Source organism: Oryx dammah, unplaced genomic scaffold (genome assembly GCF_014754425.2).
Source record: "Oryx dammah isolate SB20612 unplaced genomic scaffold, SCBI_Odam_1.1 HiC_scaffold_19, whole genome shotgun sequence".
Lineage (NCBI taxonomy): Eukaryota > Metazoa > Chordata > Mammalia > Artiodactyla > Bovidae > Oryx > Oryx dammah.
The window spans coordinates 34,399,690-34,427,290 of NW_024070203.1; the positions used below are offsets into that span (position 1 = coordinate 34,399,690).

At 39.4% G+C, this 27,601-nt stretch overlaps 2 protein-coding genes across 2 annotated transcripts in view; both read left to right on the forward strand.

Annotated features, from left to right (window-relative positions):
* The window catches only part of LOC120878581, a 145,882-nt gene that overhangs the window by 37,045 nt on the left and 81,236 nt on the right, over positions 1–27,601 (forward strand). Inside the window, exons 3-6 of the mRNA XM_040261230.1 lie at positions 1,014–1,185; positions 19,304–19,467; positions 20,794–20,880; positions 23,796–23,928. Of these exons, the coding sequence (XP_040117164.1) occupies positions 1,014–1,185; positions 19,304–19,467; positions 20,794–20,880; positions 23,796–23,928 (556 nt within the window). The remainder of the gene's footprint in view (positions 1–1,013; positions 1,186–19,303; positions 19,468–20,793; positions 20,881–23,795; positions 23,929–27,601) is intronic.
* On the forward strand, positions 2,856–10,047 carry LOC120878580 (oxygen-regulated protein 1). The gene has a single exon (XM_040261229.1). It carries the CDS (start codon positions 2,926–2,928, stop codon positions 8,506–8,508), a length of 5,583 nt encoding a protein of 1,860 aa, XP_040117163.1. The 5' UTR covers positions 2,856–2,925; the 3' UTR covers positions 8,509–10,047.

A 27,601-nucleotide genomic window follows, 5' to 3' on the forward strand; every position in this document is an offset into this window, starting at 1 on the left:
GACCTCTTTTTTTCTCCTCTACCCTTTCCCCTGAGCCTTGACTTACAGAAGGTATTGGCACATAATCTGTTACTGTAGGATAGGCTAATAAACCGTGAGATGAGGTGTTGAGGCAAGTAATAGGACTTGATTCAAAAGCTAGCAGACTGAGAGGATGGAAGACTAGTGTCCCCCCCAAACTATCTTATTGGAATCTGTATGCCAGTTTTTTTTTAATAGAATAGAGAGGGGGAGGAGGTGAGGAAATAAAGTAAAATAGCCATTACTTTTGCGAAATATTTCCAGCCTGGGCCAGCCTGGGGTAGCCTGGGGTGAGGACATGTTAATTTCTTCTTTTCTGCAGCCATCCACAGGTGGGCAAGGTCAGATTGTCTCCCCTTGAGCTGAACAAAGGCACTTTAGGTGAGCATTCAGGCAGACGGTCTGGGTTCCCTGAGGCCAACCATTATGTAGTAATGGCTGATAATGTGATGATAATAACAAAAGCAACTGGAAAGCAAAGGTTAAAGTCAAAGAAACAGATTCAACATTAGAGTCAGATTTTCTGTTCCCTGTTATCTCAATGATATTTCTTAAAAAAGAGTGGCCTAGAGTGCTATTCTGTTGAGGACAGAAAGCATTTTTCTGGGACCTGCGTGTCCACAATCACTCAATGTCGCGGTCCTGGAGTGACTGTCAGGCCCTTTTCCAGCTGGGTGCTTGGGTGGGTAGGACAGGGGCAGTACTGCATACCTTTTGAAGGTTTGTTTAGTTATGAGGGCAGAACTCTGATCTGTTCCAGGCAGCTGTGGGCTGAATGAGGATGTTGGTCTAATGCCCCCTTCTCCCCCCATCCTCGTTTAGTACTTCATTAGTTTGTATACATCATTGGTGCCCAACAGATGGTTGGTGAGTATCTCTTTCAAACGGTGGAGGTTGTTAAATTAATTTAATCTGTCATAAACTCTGTATGGAAAGAATAGAACTTCATGCTGCTCGTATCAGGACCACGGCTGTTTGATTTTTTTCCCTAGGTTCCCAGTCTGCAGGCTGTGATCCTGAGCTCCGGAGCTGTGGTGGCAGCAGGAAGGGAACCGTTTAAACCAGGAAATTATGACATCCAAAAGTACTTGCTTCCTGCTAGATTACCAGGCATCTCTCGTCGTGTGTACCCCAAGGGAAATGCTAGGTCAGAAAGCAGAAAAAGTAAGTCACTTAAATATATAGCCCTTATTTTTAGCCCTAAGTTTTGTTTTGTTTTAACCTCAAAAACAACAACAACAGCAATTCATCTTAAATGACCAATTTCCTTTATCACAGAAAAAGAGAGGATCAAAACATTTTAAACTGAAACTGGTTCTATTTATAGCTGCAAAGAGTCAGAGAGATTAATAATTTTAAAAAGATTGTTTTTCAGATCAATCAATGATATATCTATTTAAATTGATGAGTTTCTTTTTCTTTCTTTTGTTTTGCACCTAATACCTAAATAAAAGATCAAAGTGCCATCATTTCTTGATTTAGAGAGGAATTCTAAATTCTATGGGATATGAGTAAGCGACGCACCAGTAGTTTTGGAGTTTTCTATATATAATAAATACCATGTAGCACAGCTGAGCTCAGATTGATTGACTTTAAAAAAAATCTCTTAACTACATACTTGCTCCACTTTCTGAAGTTATTCTAGTAAAAGCCCTAGGCCCTTAGATTCACTTTTTATTATGAGTGAAACATTTTCATTTATAATTTTGATAAATGTATTCCCAAAATAAGAGAAAGTATCTCTAGCCTTATACCCTGAATTGATGGTAAGCATATGCACAGGGCTTCCCAAGTGACTCAGTGGTAAAGAATCCACCTGCCAGTACAGGAGACGACAGAGACCTGGCTTCAGTGCCTGAGTCAATAAGATTCCCTGGAGAAGGGCTTGGCAACCCACCCCAGTATTCTTGCCTGGAGAATCTCATGGACAGAGGAGCCTGGTGGACTATAGTCCATGGGGTCACATAGAGTCAGACAGGACTGAGCAACTAAGCATAGTACAGCACAAGCATGTGCACATCTATACAAGTTACAGGTAGTAATTTGACTGAGTGGAGGAAGCATGGGTGCCAAGGTCATCACTAGAGATGCATGTTAAAAAAATATCTAGATATCTGGGTTTGTGATTAGCGCTCTTTTCTTTTGTGACTGACATTAAATGTACTGTTTATAGAAGATAATGTTAGATTAATAATTATTACTAAGTTAATTTTGCCTTTAAAATAAATTATAAAACTGTTTTCAGTTTGGTAATGCTATAAATATCTCTCTCTTGATACATACTGATAGGAAGATGAATACCACCATAAAACTATCCCTTGCTTGTATGGATAGGTAAGCAGCACTGGATTACACCCCAAGTCCAGTACTGTGAAACAGAATAATACAGTAAAACCAAACCTCACAGAAACCTCTTTATTTTTGCTAGAATCCTTAGCAGTTTCTACTTTATACTTTATTAAAATTACCTTATTAAACTCATTAAGACTTAAGTACAATTCTGTGAATTTCCTCATTGAAGTAGAATTTAAGTTCTTTTTAAAAGAGTATGTTGTAGAAATGTACCAGATATTACCATGAATTAAAGAGATGTTGCGGGGAGGGGGGTGGGAGGGGGGTTCAGGTTTGGGAACGCATGTACACCCGTGGTGGATTCATGTCAATGTATGGCAAAACCAATACAGAATTGTAAAGTAAAATAAAAAATAAATAAGTTAAAAAAAGAACATAAAAAAATAAAACTAAAGCATAATTACTTAAAAAAAAAATAAAGTGACCAAATGAATACATAGAGGTGAAAAACTTAACAAAATCTTAATATGACATTTAGAAAATAGGGTATTTTTCATACTAATTGTTCATTTTCTTCTTTTCTTTCTTTGCTGCCTCCTCTATTGGATATTTATGACTTCTCTCTCTTCCACGTTGTGTTTTACTCTTAAAATCTTGAAAGTGAGCACACATGTACCTTCAAGCCCAACGTCTCAGATTTATTCTCTTTCTTCTGAGAAAATGCAGAATAATGATTGCTACTCAGATCATTCTTTTGCTTCTGAAAATTACTTGGCATTAGAAAAAAATGATTCTCAGAATTTATTGATATATCCTTCTGAAGATGATGTTGAGAAATCAATTATTTTTAATCAAGATGGCACTATGACAGTTGAGATGAAAATTCGATTCAAGATAAAAGAGGAGGAGACCATAAAATGGACAACCACTCTCTGTAGAGCTGATCTGTCCAATAATGGTGAAAAAAGTGAAATAAGCAGTCTCCCAGGGAGAACGGATGATCGATCATCTGGTGTAAAAATTACTGCATGTTCATTGTCCACAGACGTCTCACCTCTGGAGAAAGGTGGTAGTCTGGTGGACAGTCTAGTGGAGGAGCTGAACACTCAAGTGAAAGATCAAGATGTTGAAACTTGCAGTTCTACCAGCTGGGAGAACCCTGCTATGGACACAGATGCCACCCAGGGAACTCAGGATCAAGTGAAGCATCGTTTCTACAGGCCCCCTACACCTGGACCAAGGAGAATGAGGCAGAAGAAGTCTGTGATAGGGAGTGTGACCTTAGTATCTGAAACTGAGGTTCAAGAGAAAATGATTGGGCAGTTTTCCTACAATGAAGAAAGGAAAGATTGGGAAAACAAGTCTGAGTATCACATGGTCACACATTCTTGCAGTAAAATGTCATCTGTGTCCAACAGACCCATACTTGTTCAAGTTGATAACAATGAGCAGGTAGCGTCATCTTTAGAAAGAAAAAAGGAAAGCAGATTGCTCAAATCAAATGCAGTAAGTGCTGGTGTTGTAGAAATTACAAGTCAAAAGATGTTAGAGATGTCCCATAATGGCGGCTTGCCACAGACTACATCAGAAAACTCAATTGTGGAGGAAGGTATAGTTGATAATGTCACAGCAGACAACAAAGCTAGAGTCAGGAATTTAAGAACTTATGGTAACACTGATGATAGATCCAGCCCTTTCTTAGCAGGTGCAGCTCACTCTTCAAGTGACAGCCCTGGAACTGACAAAACTATTTCCAAGACCCCAGCTTCAGTAGGATCCTCTACTGTCACTGCAAGAATTGACCAACTGATTCATGAATTTTCTCAGTGTGGTTTAACAAAACTTCCAGAAAATGAAAAGCAGATTTCGTCCTCAGTTGCTAGCAAAAAAAAGAAGAAATCTCAGCAGCATGTGATAAATTCTCAGCATCAGGCTGGAGAGATGGCAACTAAAAGAATCCCCAGGAAGAATAAGAGAATGAACACAAGAGATAGAATTGCACAGGAAACCATATTGCGAGATTCACACGGTCCCCTCAAAGAGGCCATACTTTGTGAGAAAGACCTCCATGCAAGTGATACGGTAATTGAATCAAATTATTTTTCTTCAAAAGGTAATAATCCTGTGAATTCCAGAAATTTCCATAGAAATAAATTAAATACTATTTATAAACCTAAGGTTCAAGGACTTTTAGCCAGAAGAAAGTCCAGACCACTAAACAAAGTAAACTTGGGGGGACCTACAAAAAGAGAAATTGGTCAAGGAGAGAAAGTGTTTTCCCATAATGAGGTTGGATATTGCAAAAATACTTATGAAAATCAAAATTTATTTCATTTGTTTAACTTCCTTGAGCAAAAACCCAGTGCTTTTTGTGGGCCAGAGTCTCAGGCAGAAACAGCATCTTGGTATTTGAGAGGAACGTCAAAGAGGAGTTTAGTTTCAAAAGTTAATAACTCACACATAACTTTAAGGAGCCAGAAAAAACAAAAAAGGGATAAGTTGAAATCAGATACTACTGTAAGTAAGCAGCATGTCACAACTAGGGCAAATTCCTTAGCTTCTTTGGGAAAAGCTGTTTTTCCTGAGAATGTTACCCATCATTCAGTTCAAAGTTATGTACAAAGATGGTTGCAGAACTTAAGTCCACAAGCAGCTTTGCAGCTTGGCAAGTCAGCTCCAGTATACAAAAAGGAAAGGAGTGTGGTGAGTTACAACAATGGTTTTCTTCCAGGAAACAGTTCCCGCACTAGTTCTGGAAAAAGAAATGATTCTGTTCTGCAAAATAATGGACACACAACTAAAAGTGCCAGTTTGACAGGAGACAATCTAGGTAAGAAAGTAGGTACGTCTTTTGACAAAGATAGCAGTGAAGAACTCATCCAGGATCACTGTGAGAGCCAGACTGACTCTCTGAATGATACTTACTTGCTTTCTGTTCATGAATTCTGTACTTTGTCGCAGTCAGCTATGGATGATCCTAATGCTAAAAGTCAAGTATCTGCTGCAAAGTCAGGGCAAGAGATGAGCCATGTTTACAAAGACATAAACCTTGCTGCAAAAGGGCCAAGCATAGAGACTGCCGTACAGGTAGATCTGGAAGGGGATGCCCCACAGCACTTGTCACCAGTCCAGCTGCTTCGCCAGCTGCAAGCTTTGGCTCCCAGTAGTCCCAAGGCTCAAAACGGAGTTGTTCAGATGCCAGGTCCACTTTCAGAAGTTCCTTTCCCTTCTTTGATATGTCATTCCTCCACTAATGTACTTCTAGCTTGGCTCCTGGTGCTAACCCTAAAGGGAGGTGTGAGTAGCTTCTGTCCAGGTGACGCTCTCAAGGCGACCAGTGGAAGTTCAGAAACACTTGCACTGTTGGAGGTGCTGAAGCACATTGCCGTCACAGAGGAAGCTGATGACTTGAAGGCCGCCGTGGCCAGCTTAGTGGAATCAACCACGAATCACTTTGGACTCACTGAGAAAGAACAGGATGTGGTTCCAATAGGTGTTTCTGCAAATTGCTCTACACCCAACATTCAGATAATTCCTCAGTGCACTGAAAATGAGAAAACACAGAAAATCTCTTTAGATGGAAGCCATACTGCCGGTGAGGAAGTCTCTGAAGTCTGTGTTACAGCAGTGACTCGCTCTCCACGTAAAATGGGCACTGTAGTTAAGACTTACCCTCCAAAAGAGGCTTGTCACCTCATTGAAAATTCTTTCCCCAGTGATGACCGCACCATGGATCAGACTTCCATGAACAAGGCTTGTTTCTTAGGAGACATCTCTTCACTTACTGATGCTGTGTCTTCTCCTGAGGGTTGTGCTTATGAACAAAACCGTAGCTATGAGAGAGCTGATAATTTGGAATTGACTGAAGAGTTAGAAAGAGTTGATGAAGTTCAGAAAGACAGAAATATTTTGGCAGACCCTGGGTGTAAACCCGGCTCTAATACGTTGGTGTCACACCAAAATATCAGTAGTTTAAGCCACTGTGGCTCTTTCCAAAATACAACTGAATCAGAACTTGATGGAGAACATAGTCTTTTAGATAAACCTGGAAGTTGTTCATTAAAGAAATTTCAGGATAAAAATGTATATACATCTTTTGATAAGGAAGATTCAAAGACTTCTGAAGAACCAGACTCAACAACCGACAGCATGACATCAAGTGAAAGAAACGTCTCAGAAATGGAATCTTTTGAGGAATTGGAAAACCAGAACACTGATATCTTTAATATAAAGGTAAATTCAGGGGAGCAAGAGACTGAAGAATTGATCCGAAAGGAGTTAGAGGCTAGTAAAAGTTTGGAATTGATCAAAGTGTCCAGCAGAAATGATGCAGAAGAAGGAAAGGGTGGTATAATTTGTGAGACAATCAGTAGGAAACTGGTGACAGCACCATCTTTAGTATTTTGCTATGATTCTAAGCAAAATACAGAAAAGGAGCCCAGTGAAGGAGAAACTAAAACAAAAGTCAGAAAGATGGTGGAAAGCTTGGAAGCTGGAAGTTCTGCAGAGTCTCCTCTTAATTTTAAAAACGGGCTAAGAAGGTCAGGAACTTCTGATTGGTCAGATTATAGACAAAACAGTGAGAATGAACAGTCATACAAAACATCCAGCGATGGCCCCAGTGACAGTGATGAGGAGATGACCCCTGAGAAAGAATGCAACAAAGGATTTGTTAAAAGGACAATAGAGAAACTTTATGGTAAAGCAGAGATGATGAGACCATCTTTTTTTGCTGGATCTACACACACATCTCAGGTTTATCCTTGTGATTCTGTGGAATTTCAGGGCACTGGGGAAGTAGGTCTTTATGATCCTGAAGGTCAGTCACTTGGCTCTTTGGAACGAGTGTCTAACTATTCAACTGTGTTGCAGAAATTTCCGGAGCAAAAACGAGATAAATGTGATGTTAATAACGTGAGGGACAGTTATCCCAGGGAAGACATTGCAGAACATGGTACAAAACAGAATGATCCTAAAAGAACCCTCAGGGCCAGGGGAGAGGGAGTACTGATTGACAGAGGCAAGTGGCTCCTGAAAGAGAATCATTTGCTAAGAGTATCATCGCCTGAATGTTCGGGCCCGCGTGGCCATGCAGACACCACATCAGTGGATACTCTACTGGATAATAGCAGCAATGAGGTTCCATATTCACATTTTGGAAACTTGGCTCCAGGTCCAAACATGGCTGAACTGTCTTCCTCAGAGCTAGAGGAACTGACTCAGCCTCCTGAGCTGAGATGCAGTTATTTTAATGTGCCTCATTGTAGTGACTCGGAGCCCTTCCATGACGATGAGCTGGATATTCAAGATGAAGCTTGTGCTCAGGAGAGAAAACCCAATCACCCAGCAGAGGAGAAGGGTAACCTTAGATCAGAGAGGGTGTGTACGTCTGCCACTCATGTCTTTGCATCTGCTGGTAACAAAGTCCATCCTGTCTCTGATGGTGCTGTTAGGAACCAACCGTTGGCTGGTAGTAATGTAATTCATGGCGCCCTTCAGGAAGGCGACTCTTTGGATAAACTCTATAATATCTGTGGTCAACATTGCCCGATACTAACTGTGATTAACCAGCCTGTAAATGAGGAACACCGAGGATTTGCATATTGCAAAGATTCTGATGTTGAAAATTCTTTGAGTCTCCAATTATGGATGAAAATACACCCATGTTTACGACAGTCAAGCAAAACCATGTTCAGAGACAAGAACAATAAAACAAGAAGTAGAAGAGCACTTACTGATAATGCCGTTGGCAACAGACATGATTGGGCTCATTTTAATAACACATTTGACTTGATGGACAGAAGGAGAAAATTAAAACAAAGTAACTGCTTGGGCTTAGAGGAAGAAAATAATTTCAATAAATTTCAGTCATATTTAAAGAGTTTCTTGCACACGTTGTTGTTCGTTGTGGGTCAGGTGAAATCAAATACACAAGACCCCAGCAGTCAGACAAAGGAAATCTTTGAAGTAGTTGATGAGAACAACAACTTATTAAACAGCAGATTCCAGAACTCAGGAACGAATCTCAACCAAGTAGTCAGAGAACACAGCTATCATTTGTCCTTTGAAATGCTTGGCCAAGCCCGCCTGTTTTGCCAAATTGAGACATTCTTGGGTATTAGCAACAGAAATATCTTAGAAATATTTTATATTTTTGAAGATGAAAATCTTTTCATTTGGGAAGAGGAAAACTAATTACATTGGACTGATCTTGAAAGCCGTGATGAACAAGCAGATTTCCGATTTCAGTATTAGCGCAGCCTTTCATCAGTGTTTTCTCCTTATGAAAAGATGAAGCCCATGGGATGGACGTGGATTAGATACCTCTAGGAATTTCCCACTTCTTCAGAATGATCTTACCCTAGAAATCTTGCCACTGGATAATCCAATTTGACTTTCATCACTCCTGTATTCTTCCATTTTTCCAGCAGTTACAGACTCGGTTTTTATTCTTTTTGAACTTTCTATACGTTTTTCTCTTGAACATGTGTAATTACTTATTTCCCTTTTTTTCCTCCTAAGATATCAGAAATGCCTTGAGGACAGGAATTATATCTCTTCCTCCCATTTTTTAATGTCAACTTAGTGTAAAATGTGTGTTGAAGGTATTAGTGAGTTACTGGAATAGACATAGATTACTTCATTTATTAATTTTAACTGCTGATTTGATGAAAGTATGATTATAAGAGTGTCACAACAATCTTGTAATGTTTGTGTGTGTGTGTGTGTGTGTGTGTGCCAAATGTATTGAATCTACTTTCCTTATAACATCTATCTAATGAACTTGCAAGTATTTCCTTAGAACAGGACTCACCATTTTTCCTCATGAGTAGAAAATGATGCTGTACCACTCAGCTGGCTCTCCAGTACTTTGTCTAGAAATTATAATCTCTTTAACATTAGAAAAATGTCAAGAAATTTAAATAGGTCAGAGAAAATGAAAAAGTTTAAGGCATGTTTTGTGAAGAAAAATGAGAGGAACTGGAATGATTCAAGTTGGAAAAGAAAAGAGAAAGGTGACTTCAGAGTTCTCAAATTTGAAAAAAAGAACTGCTGTGAAGAACTTTACAGATTTCTTTCCATGTCCACCTGTGTTAATAAAACATTTAATTAGATATAAATAAAAACATGTTGCTTAGAAGGAGAAATAAATTTGATTAGGCTGAGAACCATAAATTGTCTCTTGAATACTTGTGGTATTTTTGCCTCCATCTTGACCAGGGAATCTTTTTAGGTTCTTGTTTTTCATTGTTTGATGGTATAGAAACAAGTCTTATAAAATGTGGAAATCTATGTCTCTTGTTTGGAATTGACTCAAAATAGAAAAATTAATGGTTTTGGAGCCACATATGGAGGTGCTAATATAACGTAAATTTGGCATTGGGGAGCTAAAAGTAATTACTTACATAAAGAACACCTTGATTTTCTATTTCAGTTCAGCTTGAGTCATAAATTCATAAAAAATTATGAGTTGCTATTTATTTAACCAGAGGAATACTACCTCTACATAGAGTATGATTTTTCTGCATTGAGTGATGTACTCTTCTAATTGAAATATGGAAATTGTAATGTTATGTAAGCTTCTGTAATGAGCAATGAAAAATGTTAGTGAAATAAAAGGGCTAAAATTGTGGAGACATACCTGCACTTGGCTTTATTGCATTTTGCACATACCGCATGTTTGTTTGTTTTTGACAAATTGAAGATTTGTGGCAATGTTGCAGAGCAGAGACACAGGGAAATTATTTTTGCTTTTAATTTGGAAGGAGTGATATTTGGGGTTTCCCCGGTGGCTTAACAGGTAAAGAATCCTCCTGCAAGAGATGCAAGAGACTAGGGTTTGATCCCTGGGTTGGGGAAGATCCTCCGGGTTGCATGGCAACCCACTCCAGTATTCTTGCCTGGGAAATCCCATGGATAGAAGAGCCTGGCAGGGTATAGTCCATGGGGTCGCAATGAGTGGAACATGACCAAAGGGTCGTAGCATGCACACACCCATGTTATTTAGGCATACCGAGGAAATGGGGGAAATCATTAATAACAACCAGGAAGTTTTAGAAAAATGTGGCATATAGCATACAGTTTTTAGTAATATGACATCAAATGTCCTGGGAGGCCCAGATGATACTGGGAAAGATAAATTGGGAGTGACGAACATGAATGAGAGATGCTCTGCTGTGTAATGCACTTGTTTAAAACGAACGTGTTCTGATGCACTGAAGTCTGAGACTGGGAGCCAAGTCTTTCTCACATTTATATCCCGGATCTAGCGTTTTACTTGATCTGGGACATGGTAGGTGCCTCATAAACGTGTGCTGGGCGAATACAAAGTGCTTGCATGCTCTTGCTTCATTAGTTCTGCATCCATACATATGGGAAGATATGCAGAGATGCTGAGGGACAGAACTAAGTTTCTTGTATTTTATGAAGCCATGTCCGTGAAAATCATTTTTTTTTCTTTTAAACGTTCAAAGGATTTTAAAATTTTTCACGAGGCTTACAGTAAAAAAAAATCTTGAAACATTGGGAAATCTAGATTAAATGACATTAGAAGAAGTTTTAAGACTAGCACACAGACCTGACTTGCTTTAGAGATGAAGTGCTTAACGACTGAGAGAGGGTCTAGCCGGTTGTGTTCAGGGGAATACACAACCAGGTGGGCTGGTGCAGTTACCATCCATGGCCACCAGATGGCAGCTGTGCCACATGCGGCCAGGCGCTTAGGCCTCAGCGGGAGGCTGGTGGGCTCCCTGGAGCAGCTAAGGTTCAAGCCAGGCCTGGGCTGTGTGCCTCTGCTCCAGAGAGCTGAAGACCCAATTGTGCAGACAGCCCCGAGTCTCAAACCCAGAAGGGATTAGCAGTGTTCAGAATTAGAAGAAATACACTGTTCGCAAGGAGTGTAAGTTCACAAGTCATGGGGGTTATGAAGGGAAATGCTGGCTATCAGAAACCATCAGAGTTGATCCCCAGGAAGGATGAGGAGACTGGAGCAACCAAAACTCTAACTCAGGTTGAAGCTTAGTTAATGAGTTGTGGGCTGGGCGGATAGGAGTGGTTTTCACATGAAGCTAGCAGGTGTTTTCCAGGGGATGGTGAAGCACAGGGAAGCCTGGTGTGCTGTAGTCCATGGGGTCGGAAAGAGACACAACTTAGCGACTGAACAACAGTCAGGTGTTCTGGGCTTCCCAGGTGGCGCAAGTGGTAAAGAACTCACCTGCCAATGCTGGAGACATAAGAGACACGGGTTTGATCCCTAGGTCTGGAAGATCTTTTGAAGAAAGGCATGGTAACCCACTCTAGTATTCTTGTCTGGAGAATCCCATGGACAGAGGAACCTGGCAGGCAACAGTCCATGGGGTCACAAAGAGTCGGACATGACTGAAGTGACTTAGCATGCACACACACACATCACGTGTTCTCCCTCTTCACCTTCAGGGACATAGGTGTGTCGCATTTTCAAGGGTTAAACAGATGCTGAAGCCATGTTCCATGCAGTCAGCACTCATTCTCTTGGTTTCCTCATCCACCAAATGGGGCCCCTGTGAGGAGCTGCTTCAGAAGAAGGTTGAGAGATGAGCTGGAGAGGATGTGAGGCTTGCAGCACAGAGTTTGCCCATTGCATTGGATGCACATTGCCTGTCCCTGAAGGCGGCTCTCCACCCCTGCCCCCAGCACGCACCTTCAGTTACCCCTAGTCAGTGAAGCTCCTCGTGTGACCCGGCACTTGTCAAGCTGCCACCTCTGCTGGGGCATAGATCGAGTCAATTTGTGCACAAGATCTTCAAAAGTAGAGTCTTGGTTTCTCCTGTATGTCAGCTCTGCTGTTTATTGTTTTTTAAAGTCAGACCTTGTGAGAACTTGTTTCCTGGTGCAGTTTCCCTGGACTGGGGAGCTGGACATGGGGCTTGAACCTTTTGCTCCTCAGAGGGGAGACCTCCATGGCCATGATATCCTGCACACTTCTGGGTCACCGCACGTGGGCTGGGGGTGTGGGATCTGAAAAGGCCACAAGTACAGGTACAAGTCTTTTTACAGGAAATACATTTTTATTTCTCCTAGGTAAACATCTAGCAGTGAAATTGCTAGGTTGCATGGTAATCGTATATTTAACTCGTATCAGAAATTACAAGTTGCTTCTGCAAGTAGCTATGCCATTTCACATCCCAGCAGCAGCTTATGAGAATTCCAGAGGCTCTGTACTCTTGCTTGCCCTTGGTGTTATCATCTTTTAAATTTTAGCCATTCTGGTGTGTGTTTGGTGATAGCTGTTTGTGGTTTTAATTGGCATTTCCCTAGTAACTATTGATGTTTATCACTCCTGTGTCTTTTATGGCACAGTGTCTTTTCAAATCTTATTTTCTCTTGGGTCTTTGCAGTCTTAGAGTAGGAAGAGTTCTTTACATGTTGTGAATATAAAGTATTCAGATACACGTTTTACACGTTTTCTCTCAGTCTGTTGTTCAGTTGCTAAGTTGTGTCCGACTCTTTGCAACCCCGTGGGCTGCAGCACACCAGGCTTTCCTGTCCTTCACTATCTACCAGAGTTTGCTCAAATTCATGTCCTTTTGAGTTGGTGATACCATCCAACTATCTCATGCTCTGTTCCCCCCTTCTCCTCCTGCCCTCAGTCTTTCCCAGCATCAGGGTCTTTTCCAATGATTTGGCTCTCTATATTGGGTGGCCAAAGTATTGGAGCTTCAGCTTCAGCACTAGTCCTTCCAATAAATATTCAGGATTGATTTCCTTTGGAATTGACTGGTTTGATCTCCTTTTAGTCCAAGGGACTCATAAGAGTCTTCTCTAGCACCACAGTTTGAAAGCATCAGGTCTTCAGTTCTCAACCTGCCTTATGGTCCAACTCTCACATCTGTACATACCTTGCTTTTTAATTTTCTTATTGATGAGACTTTCAACTAGCAAAAGTTTAAAATATGATAAAATTCTATTTTTATATCTTTTGTAAGATTTAAGGTTTATATCTTTCAAGTCCCATCTAAGAAATCTCTGCCTAGCCCAGTAACAGGACTTTCTATGTATTCTTGTAGGAGTTTTATAGTTTTAGTGCTTACCTTGGGTGTATTTGACTCATTTGAGGTTATTTTTTGTATGATAGTAGGTAAGGACCAAGGCTCATTTTATTTCAGGTGGATGTACAATTATTCCATCACCCTTTGTTGAAAAGACTATTCTTTTCCCATTGAAATACTCTCAATTGAAAAGGCTAGACTTTTGTTGAAAATCATTCAGCCATATATGTGTGGGAGTATTTCTGTTCTCTCTATTTTATTTCATTGATCGGTGTGTCTATTTGTATGCCAAAATACACCATCTTGATTACTGTGGCCTCATAATAAGTCTTAAAAGCAGATAGTGCAAAATTTTCCAACTCCGTTCTCTTTCAAAATTGCTGTTATTCTATCTCCTCTTGTTTCCCTCTTCTTCAAATATTACTCAACCAGAGACCAAAGCCCTGAATGCCTTGCTGGGAGTTTTCAAGCACTGCTAGGTACACAGCCTGGAAGTAGCCGTGGACTTTATGCTCCTGGGTGTAGATAGAAGCCAGGACAAGATATGTGAGTCCAGTCAGCTTGGTGCTTAGAGGCCTTGTGCAGAGGAGTGCCACAGAGAACCAAACACAACAGCCCATTTGTAAAGCCGTCCATCATTGTCTTGGACTCCCAGCCTTGGCATTTTGCTACTTTGGGGTGGAAAGTGAAAAGAAAGGCTTCTCTGGCAAGATTTGAGAAGCAGTTCTCGTCCATTAGTTCTATGTCTCCTGCTACTCAGAAGTTATTTATTTTATGACCACTTTTGATTTCACACAATCTTCAAACAGTGGTAGCTGCAATGCAACACTTTTTTTTTTACCTTGCTTGGAATACAATGGCCAGTGGTTTCATCCCAAGTATTCATAGTTTCCCCGATGATGGCTCCTGCCAACGCAGGAGATGCAAGTTCAATACCTGGGTTGGGAAGATCCCCTGGAGGAGGGCATGGCAACACACTCTGGTGTTCTTGCCTGGGAAATCCTGTGGACAGCAGAGCCTGGTGGGTTACAGTCCATGGGGTCGCAAAGAGTCAGACACTTTGCGGCTGAGCTCATTCAGTTCAGTTCAGTTGCTCAGTCGTGTCCGACTCTGTGACCCCATGAATCACAGCACGCCAGGCCTCCCTGTCCATCACCAACTCCCAGAGTTCACTCAAACTCATGTCCATTGAGTCAGTGATGCCATCAGCCATCTCATCCTCTGTCGTCCCCTTCTCCTCCTGTCCCCAATCCCTCCCAGCATCAGAGCCTTTTCCAATGAGTCAACTCTTTGCGTGAGGTGGCCAAAGTACTGGAGTTTCAGCCTTAGCATCATTCCTTCCAAAGAACTCCCAGGGCTGATCTCCTTTAGGATGGACTGGTTGAATCTCCTTGCAGTCCAAGGGACTCTCAAGAGTCTTCTCCAACACCACAGTTCAAAAGCATCAATTCTTCGGTGCTCAGTTTTCTTCACAGTACAACTCACATCCATACATGACCAGTGGAAAAATGATAGCCTTGACTAGACGGACCTTAGTTGGCAAAGTAATGTCTCTGCTTTTGAATATGCTATCTCGGTTGGTCATAACTTTTCTTCCAAAGAGTAAGCGTCTTTAATTTCATGGCTGCAGTCACCATCTGCAGTGATTATGGAGCCCAAAAAGATAAAGTCTGACACTGTTTCCACTGTTGCCCCATCTATTTCCCATGAAGTGATGGGACCAGTTGCCATGATCTTCAACCTACCAGTTTAAAAAAAGGAAAAAATGAAATTTATTCTGCCTTGTTGCTGCAAGTCTGAATTCTTTGGCTTGCAGCTGTGTATTTCCAATCTCTGTTGACAGTCTTTCTTCTGTCTCTGTCTCTTCTCTTTTTAAAGGACACCAGCACCACTCAAGTGTGACTTTACCTTAGCTAATCACATCCACAGCAATCGTGTCCCCACGTAAGGTCACATGCACAGGGCTCAGGAATGAGAGTTTGAACACGGCTTTCTGGGGACTTAACTCACAATAGTTTTCCTGTCTTAGAAAATTATTGCGAAATGTATTTATCACATCCCAGCATTCCCCAAAGTCTTAATCATTCCAGCATCAACTTTAAGTCCAAAATATCCTTTATCATATAATATCATATAGTCATCTCAAAAAGTGTGGAATCCCATCTTTGATAACATGTAAGTCAGGTATGGGTGAGACACTGGCTGTGATCTCCCTTGGGTCCAAAGTCCTGTGAAACCATACACAGACTTGAGGTATGCTCAGTCGCTCAGTCATATTCGACTTTTCTCAACCCCATGGACTGCAGCCCGCCAGGCTCCTCTGTCCATGGGATTCTCCAGGCAAGAATGCTGGAGTGAGTTGCCATTTCTTCCTCCAGGAGATCTTCCCCATCCAGGGATGGAACCCACGCCTACTGCATCTCCTGCACTAGCAGGCCAGTTCTTAACCACGGTGGCACCTGGGAAGCCCAATGGATTATACTGATTAATTTTTAAATGTTAAAAATCTTTGCATTCCTGAGATCCACCTAAAGTTTGTGGTTGATTTCACTTCCAAATATTTTTGTTGAGACTATTTCAATTATGTTCATGAGGGTTATTGCTCTGTAGTTTTCTAATTGTACCTTGGTCTGGTTTTGGTATCAGAGTAATGCTCATCTCACATGCTGAGTTGGGAGCTGTTCCAAAGGATTTGTGTAGGATTGGCATTATTTGTTTCTTAAAGTTTTGGTAGAAAATTCACCATCTGGGGCCTGTAGTTCTTTGTTAAAATGAGTTAACTACCAATTTTAATTATTATTTTTTAAAAGATAAAGGGCTTTAGAAGATTTCTAGTTATTTTGTGTATGTTTTGGTAATTTGAATCTTTTATCAAACTATTTGTCCATTTGTCTGTTCTCTGCATCCCATTTCTATCCAGCCCATCTACTCACCTTTCAACCTGCTGTTTCAAACTAGGGCCTAATAGGGTATGAATGGGCTTCCCTGGTGGCTCAGTGGTAAAGAATCTTTCTGCCAATGCAGGAGACGTGGGTTTGATCTCTGTGTCAGGATGATCCCTCGAGAAGGAAATGGCAGACCATTCCAGTATTCTTGCCTAGGAAATCCCATGGACAGGAAATCCCTTGTAGCCTGGTGGGCTGTAGTCCTTGGGGTCACAAAGAATTGAAAACAACTGAGTGACTTAACAACAACAGTAACAACAAGGGTATGAATATTAAGGTTTTTAGAATTTTATCTACTCACCTTCTTCCTCCCATAATGTTGCTGAGCAAGCCAAGTTAGCTGCCCTATAAATTCCTGAAATCGTGTCTCGCTCTTCTCTTGGATTCTGTTTTACAAAGATTTTAGCACAAGGTTTTATACCATCTTTGTCTAATTTCTGTTGATTTTTGGAGCCAGTTATTTATTTTTAAATTAAAAAGTTTTTATTTTGCTAGCTTTTCTGTAACATGACCTCACTTCGTCAGCATCCTTCCTTAAGAGTGTTCCATTCTGGTCTTTTTTCCTCTTTGGTGTGTCGGCCTTCCTGCTTCATCTAAATTATGGACTAGAAGAGGACCAAGACGTCATTCTACGATTTCCATCTACTCCTCCCTATGACCCTGGAGGCCCAGTAGTACTCAGTGACTTGTAGGGTGTTGATTGACTGAAGTTATAAACTAAAAGATGAATCTCAGTTCATGATCTTTAGATTCTACTATAGTTTTTACAACACTCCCTTCTAAGGTTAAGGTTTTAGTGATTTAAAGAGGTGCAAAAACATATGGTAAACAGACATCATATTTCATTATTTTCAGTTTTACTTCTGTTACTATACCTTTCATCTTTTCCTATCATAGTTGTTGGAAAAGGCAATTTATTTCCCTATTGATTTGGTCCTTGTACATTTAGCAAGTATTGATCTCCCTGAACTCTTCGCTGCATTTCTAAGGCAGCAAAAGCTGAAGAGCTTTCTTTCATTTTATTCAAACAAGCACTAACATACTAGTTACTCTACAGAAAACAGCTAGGGTTTTCCCAGCTCTGTAGTTTGTAATTACAGTTTAGTTGCTTCTGCCATTGTTAAAGACAGTCTATCCATCTTTCAGTTTTTTAAAACAGCATTTTTATTTACTAACTGATTGTCTACCAAGATGATTTGGTAGCCTAACATGCCTTTTTACTGTTGGAAAAATTAAGTAGAATTTCTTGTTTTAAAGTAGATTTAAGAAAATAGACATTCATTTAACATATATTTATCGTACCATATAAGTAAAATTTAAATCTAGAATTTGATTGTTATTTGAATGATCAAGACAGGAAATATACTTTAGTTCAAATATGATGAGAGTAATTCACACTCTAGAGTAGAATATTACTTAAGTTTACAGTTCTGAATTTTACTGCCTCATTTTCTCTCTTTTTTGATATAAGCTTGAGTGTGTTTCCCTGATTTTTCATTACTTCAGTTTTCTTGTTAATCAGTTCTTGATGTTTACGCCAAGGAAACCTGGCAAAATTAGACTGAATATCATACTACTGTCAGTATATTTAGTTTATCTCAGTTATGTTCACCAGGAACTGTATATAGTCTAGCACTGTTTTTATTTGTTGCTGGGTGGTACAAAATTTATTTAACATCTGTGGAACTTAGTTACTTTAATTAGTAATATTTAATAAATGAAGAAATTGTATCAGGTGACTTTTGAAATTCCTTTAAATTATCTGATTCCAATTTTTATGTTTATGTAAATTATTATGTATTTTTATTTTGGAAAATAAACATCCAAACTCAAAAGATCTTAAAAGATATAATTATGGTTGTATATATTATATGTCAGAGCTAAGACTATTGGAGATGTTTTGTTAAAATTCTGGGAACTTCAGTTCAGTTCAGTTCAGTTCAGTCGCTCAGTCATGTCCGACTCTTTGTGACCCCATGAATCGCAGCACGCCAGGCCTTCCTGTCCATCACCAACTCCCAGAGTCTACACAAACCCATGTCCATTGAGTTGGTGATGCTATCCAGCCATCTCATCCTTTGTCGTCCCCTTCTCCTCCTGCCCCCAATCCTTCCCAACATTAGGGTCTTTTCCAATGAGTCAACTCTTCACATGAGGTGGCCAAAGTATTGGAGTTTCAGCTTCAACATCAGTCCTTCCAATGAACATCCAGGACTGATCTCCGTTAGGATGGATTGGTTGGATCTTCTTGCAGTCCAAGGGACTCTCAAGAGTCTTCTCCAACACCATAGTTCAAAAGCATCAATTCTTCGGTGCTCAGCTTTCTTCACAGTCCAACTCTCACATCCATACATGACCACTGGAAAAACCATAGCCTTGACTAGACGGACCTTTGTTGGCAAAGTAATGTCTCTGCTTTTGAATATTCTATCTAGGTTGGTCATAACTTTCCTTCCAAGGAGTAAGTGTCTTTTAATTTCATGGTTGCAATCACCATCTTCTGGGAACTTGAAGTGAAGTGAAGTGAAGTCGCTCAGTCGTGTCCGACTCTCTTCGACCCCATGGGTAGCCTACCAGGCTCCTCTGTTCATGGGATTTTCCAGGCAGTAGTATTGGAGTGGATTGCCATTTCCTTCTCCAGGGGATCTTCCTGACTCAGGGATGGAACCCAGGTCTCCTGCATTGTAGACAGACGCTTTACTGTCTGAGCCACCAGGGAAGTCTGGGAACTTAGGAGAATTTAAATAGTGACTCTTGGAGTCCAGGCATGATCAACCATGACAACCTTATTAAAGATCTTCTAGGAAATATTCTCCCAGTTACACCGTAGGAGGCAGTCATTTTATTGAGTATTTAAAAAATCAGCTCTAAATCCTGTGTTATAGCACTTTTCTGGAGGAGATGGAAAAAAGTAAGTTATGCCCATCTTGAACTCTCTCAGCTTCATGATGACCTGCTCTTCCTAGTCTTCCATTTTATAAGTTGTTGTAAGTCTCTGTGTTGTTTGTGCATGTATAGGTGGTAACTGGAAAGTTTCCATAATCACCAGTGACTTGCCAAATGCCGGGACCAGCTCACAGATTTATATTATATTGTATGGACAACATAGAAGTTCAGCCCCCATATATCTTTATGGAACAGATGGAGCCCGATTTCAGAATGGTCATGAAGACACATTTACTGTGAGTAGCAAAACTTAGTAAAAGCTGATAACGTAAGGGATGCATCTAGTAGGTATTAATACTTTGGAATGAATGCAGTCTGTCGAATTGGGTGCCTGTTATCATAACAACATGTGTCTTGCAGAAGCTCAGTCAAAAGTAATTTGTGGTAATTTTTTTGCTCCAGATTGCACATAAGTAAAACTACAATATGGTAAGAGACAACAGCTAGAGAGAAATACTAGATGACCAACATTTGTTGTTTCTATACTCATGGCTGTCAGGAGCAAGGGCTGTGCCTTTCTGTGTGAGGCTTTAACAGATAAACCTAAAAGTCAAGGTCAAAAGGGAAAAATGATCAAATAAGCACAGAAATTGTCAGCAAGTGATTAGGTCTTGGCTAGACCTACTGAGATCAAGATAATAGGGAGAGACAGAGGTAGCAAAGATGAAGCAGGGGAGACCAGCAGCGGAACTGTTTTTGTTTCAGCGCTCATGTGGGCTCAGTGGTTTTGGCATGTGGGCTTAGTTGCCAAACAGCACCTGGCATCTTAGTTCCCCCACGGAATCAAACCCACGTTTCCTGTATTGAAAGGCAGATTCTCAACCACTAAACCTCCAGGGATGTCCCCTCCATTATGTTTTTTGTATGTTATTTTCATCCATCTCAAAATATTTTAAAATTTCCCTTGCAACTTCTTTGACTCATTCATTGCTGGAGTATGTAGTTTAATTTACACATATGTGGGGATTTTCCAGTTTTCTTTCTTGTATTTATTTCTAGCTTCATTCCATTATAATTAGAAAAGATACTCAATTGTCAAAGCCTACTTTGTGACATAACATATAATCTATCTTGGAGAATATTTTATGTGCATTTGAGAAAACTCTATATTACTATTTTTAAAAATTATTTATTTTTAACTGAAGGAGAATTGCTTTACAGTATTGCATTGATTCTAACAAATAGCAGCATGAATCAGCCACAGGAAAACTCTGTATTCTTGCTTGTTGGAGTGGAACCTTCTGTCTGTTAGATCTAGTTGGTGTGTAATGTTGTTCAAGTCCTCTGTTTCCTTACTGATCTTCTGTTTAGTTGTTCTATAGTTATTCAAAGAGGGGAGTTATTCAAATAGTCTCTAACAATTTTTGTAGACTATTTCTTCATTCAGTTCTGTCCGTTTTTGCTTCATATATTTTGGCACTCTGTTATTAGGTGTGTAAATTTGTATAATTCTAAGATCTTGTTGATTGATTATTCTATCAATTTATAATATTGTGATATAAGGTTTTTCAAATGGATTTTATGAAATTACGCAGAAAGAAATTCCTGTGGTTCCTTTACAGATCACAGTTGGAGACATTGGGATGCTCTTTAAGATCCGTGTTGGTCACACCAACTCTGGGCTGTCCCCTTCCTGGCACTGTAAAGAGGTAAAGAGGTACCCACACTTCCATCCTTTGCCAGATCCTTGTAAATCCTGCTTGGAAATCAGACTTTGTACTGTGAGCTGATGGAGTCAAATCCGGGCCTTTTAGTCAGTGTATTCCTCAAGCAGTATCATGTGCCATTAATAATTTCACACCTAATTAATTGAGAGAAGCACCTCAACTAAACAGTCCTCTCACCTCTTTGCAAAGAAAACCCTTGGGACTCTGTAAAAACTCACATTGCTTCTTGATACGGTTGTGCACTAAGTCGCCTCTGTCATGTCCAACTTTGCGACCTATGGTCTGTAGCCTGCTAGGCTCCTTTGTCGATGAGATTTTCCAGGCAAGAATGCTGGAGCAGGTTGCCATGCCCTCCTCCAGGGGATCTTCCCCAACCAGGGACTGAACCCACATCTCTTACATCTCCTGCATTGGCAGGTGGGTTCTTTACCACTAGCGCCACCTGGTTGTAATAGTGATGGAAACATGACTAGGTGGATGTTACCTGCTTCAGAAGAGTTGTAAAAATAGTTCATTTCCCTTTTTGAAATAATTATCTACTAGACTGGAATGCCACCCCTCAAATTTAGTCTACTCATGCTAAGTGACATAATGTTCCCTGAGTACTTTCAGGAGCAAAAGAAGGCTTAAATTTTCTACATTGTTCAGAATTAAAAATTTTACTTATTCCAGTGACTGCAGAAATGCACCTCTTTAACACTGGAAGTCACACAACTTGTCATCCATTTTTATGTATGGTATCTACATCTTTTGTCATTTCAGAATAAATAATCTTTAAGCAAGTTCTCAAAAGGCAAAGAACCCCAGTCAAACCCCTGATATTCTTGGCAAACTTCTTCTACAGTTTTATAATATATGAGAAAGTTAATGAAAAATTCATGGAAGATGAGTAAATATCTTTTATTTCATTAGCATAAATATATATTCATTAATAATGCCATTCTTTTACATTAAAGACACAAAAGATCTTGAAGCAGAATGCAAAAATGAAATTTACTTTATGAAAACACAGAGTGTAGAAGTCAGATTTCAAAATTCAGGATTACTGCCTGGCTTCTATATAAGATACTTTTTTATGCTATTTAGAGCTTTTGAAGTATGGTATTCACATTATTATGTAAATGATTATATATGATAATAATAATACTATCTTTTATTTTTCTCTCTTAGTGAGCTAAACTAATTTATGAAAGTGATCACTAACTCATTTGGTTAGTAACCAATAAGCAATATTATGTGGATTATGAAGCTGGATGCTGAGACAGTGGTTAAGTGATCTGAAAAAGTTATTTAGTATTGTCAAGGAAAAACAAAAGTGTCAGGCCGAAAGTTTTTAGTGTCTTTCTGTCTATGGCGATTCCTCTCTCACTGCAAGGCCACATGTTTGCCTGAGGTTTACCTCACCCGTCCTTCAGCACCAGTGAAGAGGAGATGTTCTTGATCCAAGGTCTTATCCTGAGTATATAACACCCTTACATAACTAGCAAATCAAGATGCTAGATAATAGGTAGAGGATTTTCTGTTGAATTTTTATAGTACGGTTTAGAAGTTTGAAATGTGAATTTTTAAGTAAGCTAACTTGCGCCTATAACTTGAAGGGATTTGAATGAAAACACAGAGCCTTTATAGCAATAATGATACATGTCCACAGTCCATAAAATAATCATGTTGCTTTTATGAACTTCATCTTGTTTTTTACAGTTTATTTAAGAAGGTTTACAAAATAAAGCATTTCAAATGGTAATTTATTTTGTATTTCTCAAATGGTCTTCCTTGGACTGTAATTAAAAACCTGACCAAATAGTGGTGGCAGAAGGGAATGAATTCTGTATTTGGGGAGCCTTGCTCAAAGTGTGATGGGATTTTATGAATGCAAGTTTCTGGGGTTTACCAGGGCCCATGGAGACAGTAGGTTTAGGAATCAACAATCTACCTTTATTACAGTGTGATTTTCTAAGCACAGTAAAGTTGAAAATCTCTGATTTAAGACATTTTAAAGATGGTAAGATTAATTTAACAGATAAAACAAGAGCTCATTGAAGCTTTTAAAAGAATAATAGTACCTACTCATCAAAGGCTAGATTTTAGAATCAGAAAACATATTTCTACTTTTCAATGATTTGGGACATTCCTACCAGAATTTATTAACATCTTTGTTTAAGTCCAAGATAAAATATGGTATAGAAAGTGTTAGTCCCTCATTTGTGTCTGACTGTTTACTATCTCATTGACTGTAGCCTGCCAGGCTCCTCTGTTCATGGAATTCTCCAGGCAAGAACACTCGCATAAGTAGTCATTCCGTTCTCCAGGGGATCTTCCTGAACCAGGGGCTGAACTTGGGTCTCTTGTATTGCAGGCAGAGTCGTTACCATCTGAGCCACTGGGGAAGCCCTAATACTGTATAATAGGTACCCAAATAAAGAATGATACTTTGAATGTCTGTAATTGCTAGGAACCCAAAGAAGGAACTATATTGATCTGAATCTGTAGTGCATGAAATCTAAGCTCATGTTAGTGTTTTAGAAAATCACTTTAAAATAAAAAAAAAGTCATTACTAAGAGGTTGGAACAAGGAAGTAATAGATTTTTAAAAACTGTAATTATCTTTCCAAATAGGAAAATATGGATGACTCTTAGAAAATTTAGGAGGAAATTGGCATGTTTGGCATTTCAGAATAGAGAAATAAGAAATTGAAAAATTTCAAATTAGAGAAAAGAAATGCCATTGTACTTGAGATAGCAATAGAAGAAATTAGCACTTTTCTTGTCAAGTGTTCAACAGCTTTTACTAAAAGAAAGGTGAAAGCCTTCTTCAGTGTCAGGCTTGGACACAAAATTGTATTTGACTCTTTGATAATGTATTACGTTCTTTAGAAGTCATGCTGTTCCTGTTATAGATAAAATTGTGGGACCTGAATGCTGGAAGACAGTTTCACATACCTGTTCAACGATGGTTGGCACGAGATCAAGAGGATGGGGAAATCTGTCGAGAATTTCCTGTTTTGAACAAGGGGCAGCCCATCCTTCCAGGTAGGGTAGATCCACTCCAGGTAGCACGAATAACGCTTGCTTGCCTAAATGTTGAAGGACAGGGAAACTCAACACATGTCGAATAAATAAATAAGTGAATGATTAAGAAACTGCTTACTTCTCACAAATTGCCTCTGCAGGAATGACAGCTGCATCTAAATATTTTTTAGTTGTTTCATGTACTGGCATTCAGGAATATGTTCTTGTCAACAGTTAAGCCTGTAGGAAGGTCAGCTGAAATGCCTCTTAATCAAAAAAAGAAAATTTATTCTTAGAAGGTCATGAGAGAATTGAATGTCCAATGAAGTTATTCCTGGGCTGAAAACATACAAGTCAATGTATGCTTTGCTTATCAGGCTCAGCCTTATTTTTGAAAATTTATCTATTTGATTTGAAAATGAAAACAGGACGGCTCAATAACTTTCTGAACATTTGGCCAAAAGCAGGGGTGTGATCAGGACTTGTGTAAATGTGGATGAGAAATAGGATGTGTTTAGAGTTTGACAGTCACTGCTCATGGCCACATGAATTCAGGGTGATTCTGTCCATAATATATGTTTGCTTTTGTGTCTGTTGGCTTCTGCTTTGGAGGAGAACAGGAAAAGGGAATTATTAGATGGGCAATTGATAAAAACAGATTTTTCTCCAGTTCAGAACATTGTCTATTAAAAATATGCTGTGGGAGAGGGAGAGGGTGGAATGATTTGGGAGAATGGCATTGAAACATGTATACTATCATGTAAGAAATGAATCGCCAGTCTAGGTTTGATACAGGATACAGGGTGCTTGGGGCTGGTGCACTGGGATGACCCAGAGAGATGATATGGGGAGGGTGGTGGGAAGGGGGTTCAGGATTGGGAACTCATGTATACCTGTGGTGGATTCATGTCAATGTATGGCAAAACCAATACAGTATTGTAAAGTAAAAAAAAAATAAAAATAAAGAGCACAAAAAATATGATATCTTAATTTTCTAAAGAAATAAATGATAATAAGTATTATGTGACATTAAAGAAGAGCTCCACAATGTCATAGAAGCTAATACTATATTTAGGTATATAATAAGTTGGGCTTCCCTGGTGGTCAGACAGTGAAGAATCTGTCTGCAATGTGGGAGACCTGGGTTTGATCCCTGGGTCAAAAGGATCCCCTGGAGAGATGGAGAATGGCAACTCACTCCAGTATTCTTGCCTGGAAAATTCTGTGGACAGAGATGTTTGGTGGGTTCCAGTCCATGGGCCTCAAAGAGTTGGACATGACTGAGGGATTAACACTTTTCACATAATAACTTGTGTAACTTAATAGGAAGCATGAGTTGCTGAAAAATTTGCAGAGATTGATGATTCCTTTGTGGTTTTTAAATATGGTAATGAACTATTTGTTAAATTTCTGAAGTTAAAATATTTTTGAAAAGATATGAATAGTTCTGTTTGCTGAAAAGTGAAGGCTCACGTGAGCCTTGTTCTCACCGTTCATAAGCCTTTCCCTTAACACTTTTGAGTATTCTTCTCAACACTCTTCCTCATCAGCCCACCCTTCACCTGGTAGGGGAGACATTCCCCAGGTGCCCTGTCCTACCCACTGTTAGTAATGATGCAGAGGTCACGTCTGCTTCTTCATCTCTCATTTTAATTGTAAAATTGCTCAAAGGAGGCATATTCTGCAAATACATACTGGTTTCCCTTGCCTTCCTTACGGTAATTGTTGTGTGTGTGCTAAGTTGCTTCAGTTGTGTCTCACTCTGTGTGACCTTATGGACTATAGCCTGCCAAGCTCTTCTTTCCATGGGATTCTTCAGGCAAGAATACTGGATTGTCATTTACTTCTCCAGGGGATCTTCCCGACCCAGGGATTGATATATATACATACATATGTATCAATATAATATGCATATATATATATTATTGTGGTAACAAATACATAACATTAAATTTACTGTTCTAAGCATTTGAAAATGTACAGTTTGGTAAGTATATTCACACTGTTGTACAACATATCTCTAGAACTCTTTCATCTTACAAAGCTGAAATTCTGCTTCTTCTTGTGAGAGTTTGGGCAGATTGTGTTTTTCAAGGAATTGTTTCACTTCATCTAGGTTATCAAATTTGTGGAAATAGAATTTTCCATGATATTCTTTTATTATCATTTAAAACTTCCACAGGATTTATAGTGGTTCTCCCTGTTTCATTTCTATTTGTAACTTGTATCCTCTCTCTTTTTTTGCTTAGTTAGCCTGGATTGAGGCTTATCAATTTTATTGATCTTTTCAAAGAACCAGCTTTTGGTTTCATTGATTTATTTTTTTCTATTGATTTACTGTTTTCAGTTTCATTGGTTTCTGCTCTAAGTCTTATTTCTTTTCTTATTGCTTCCTTTGGATTTAATTTGTTCTTCTTTTTCTAGTTTCCAAAACTTAGATGATTAATTTTAGATCTTTTTTTCTCTAATGTATGCATTCAGTGCTATAAAAGCATTACTTCTTTCTGCATCCCACAAATTTTGATAAGTTGTATTTTCATTTTCACTTAGTTCAGAACATTTAAAAATTTCTCCTGAGAGTTCTTTGACCCATGTGTTATTTAGAAGTGTGTTATTTAGAATCTCCATATGTTGTGGGATTTTCTAGTTATCTTTCTGTTATTGATTTCTAGTTTTAATTCCACTGTGGTCTGAGAGCAGACGATGTATGACTTCTGTTCTAAGTTTGTTAGGTGTGTTTTATGGCCCAGACTGAGGTCTGTCCTGGTAACTATCCTGTGTGAGTGCAGGAAGAGTATGTATTCTGCTGTTGTTGTATGAAATAATCTATTGATGTGTATTATAAACTATTGATCAGTAGTGTTATTGGGTTCACCTATGTCCTTACTGATTTTCTGCCCATGGGATCTGTCCATTTCTGAGAGAGAAGTGTTGAAGCCTCCACTATGGTAGTGGATATATCTCTTTCTCCCTGCAGTTCTATCAGTTTTACCTTCTATAGTTTGATGCTCTGTTAGGATTATCACTATCTATCATAACATTAAGGATTATCATGTCTTCTTGGGGAATTGACCCTTTTATTATTAAGAAATGCTCTATTTCTGATAGCCTTTCCTGTTTGACATGTGCTCTGTTTGAAATTTAGTCCTCGGCAGCCTCCCTTCGGGAGAAGGCAACGGCACCCCACTCCAGTACTCTTGCCTGGAAAATCCCATGGATGGAGGAGCCTAGTAGGCTGCAGTCTATGGGGCTGCTAAGAGTCGGACAGGACTGAGCGACTTCACTTTCACTTTTCACCTTCATGCATTGGAGAAGGAAATGGCAACCCACTCCAGTATTCTTGCCTGGAGAATCCCAGGGACGGGGGAGCCTGGTGGGCTGCCGTCTATGGGGTCACACAGAGTTGGACATGACTGAAGCGACTTAACAGCAGTAGCAGCAGCTGTTTGAAATTAATACAACTATTCCTGTTTTCTTTAGATTAGTGTTAGCAGCCTATATTTTCTCCATCAATTTACTTTTAATTTATGTTTATATTTACTTTTAAACTGGTTTTCTTGTGGACAACATATGTGTGTGTGTACTAAGTCGCTTCAGTCATGTCTATCTCTATGTGACCCCATGGACTATAGCCTACCAGGCTTGTCTGTCCATGGGATTCTCCAGGCAAGAATACTGGAGTGGGTTCCCATGT

Bases quoted from the DNA above. Each gene is read 5' to 3' on its own strand.
- LOC120878580 (XM_040261229.1), top strand. From the start codon at position 2,926: ATGACTTCTCTCTCTTCCACGTTGTGTTTTACTCTTAAAATCTTGAAA.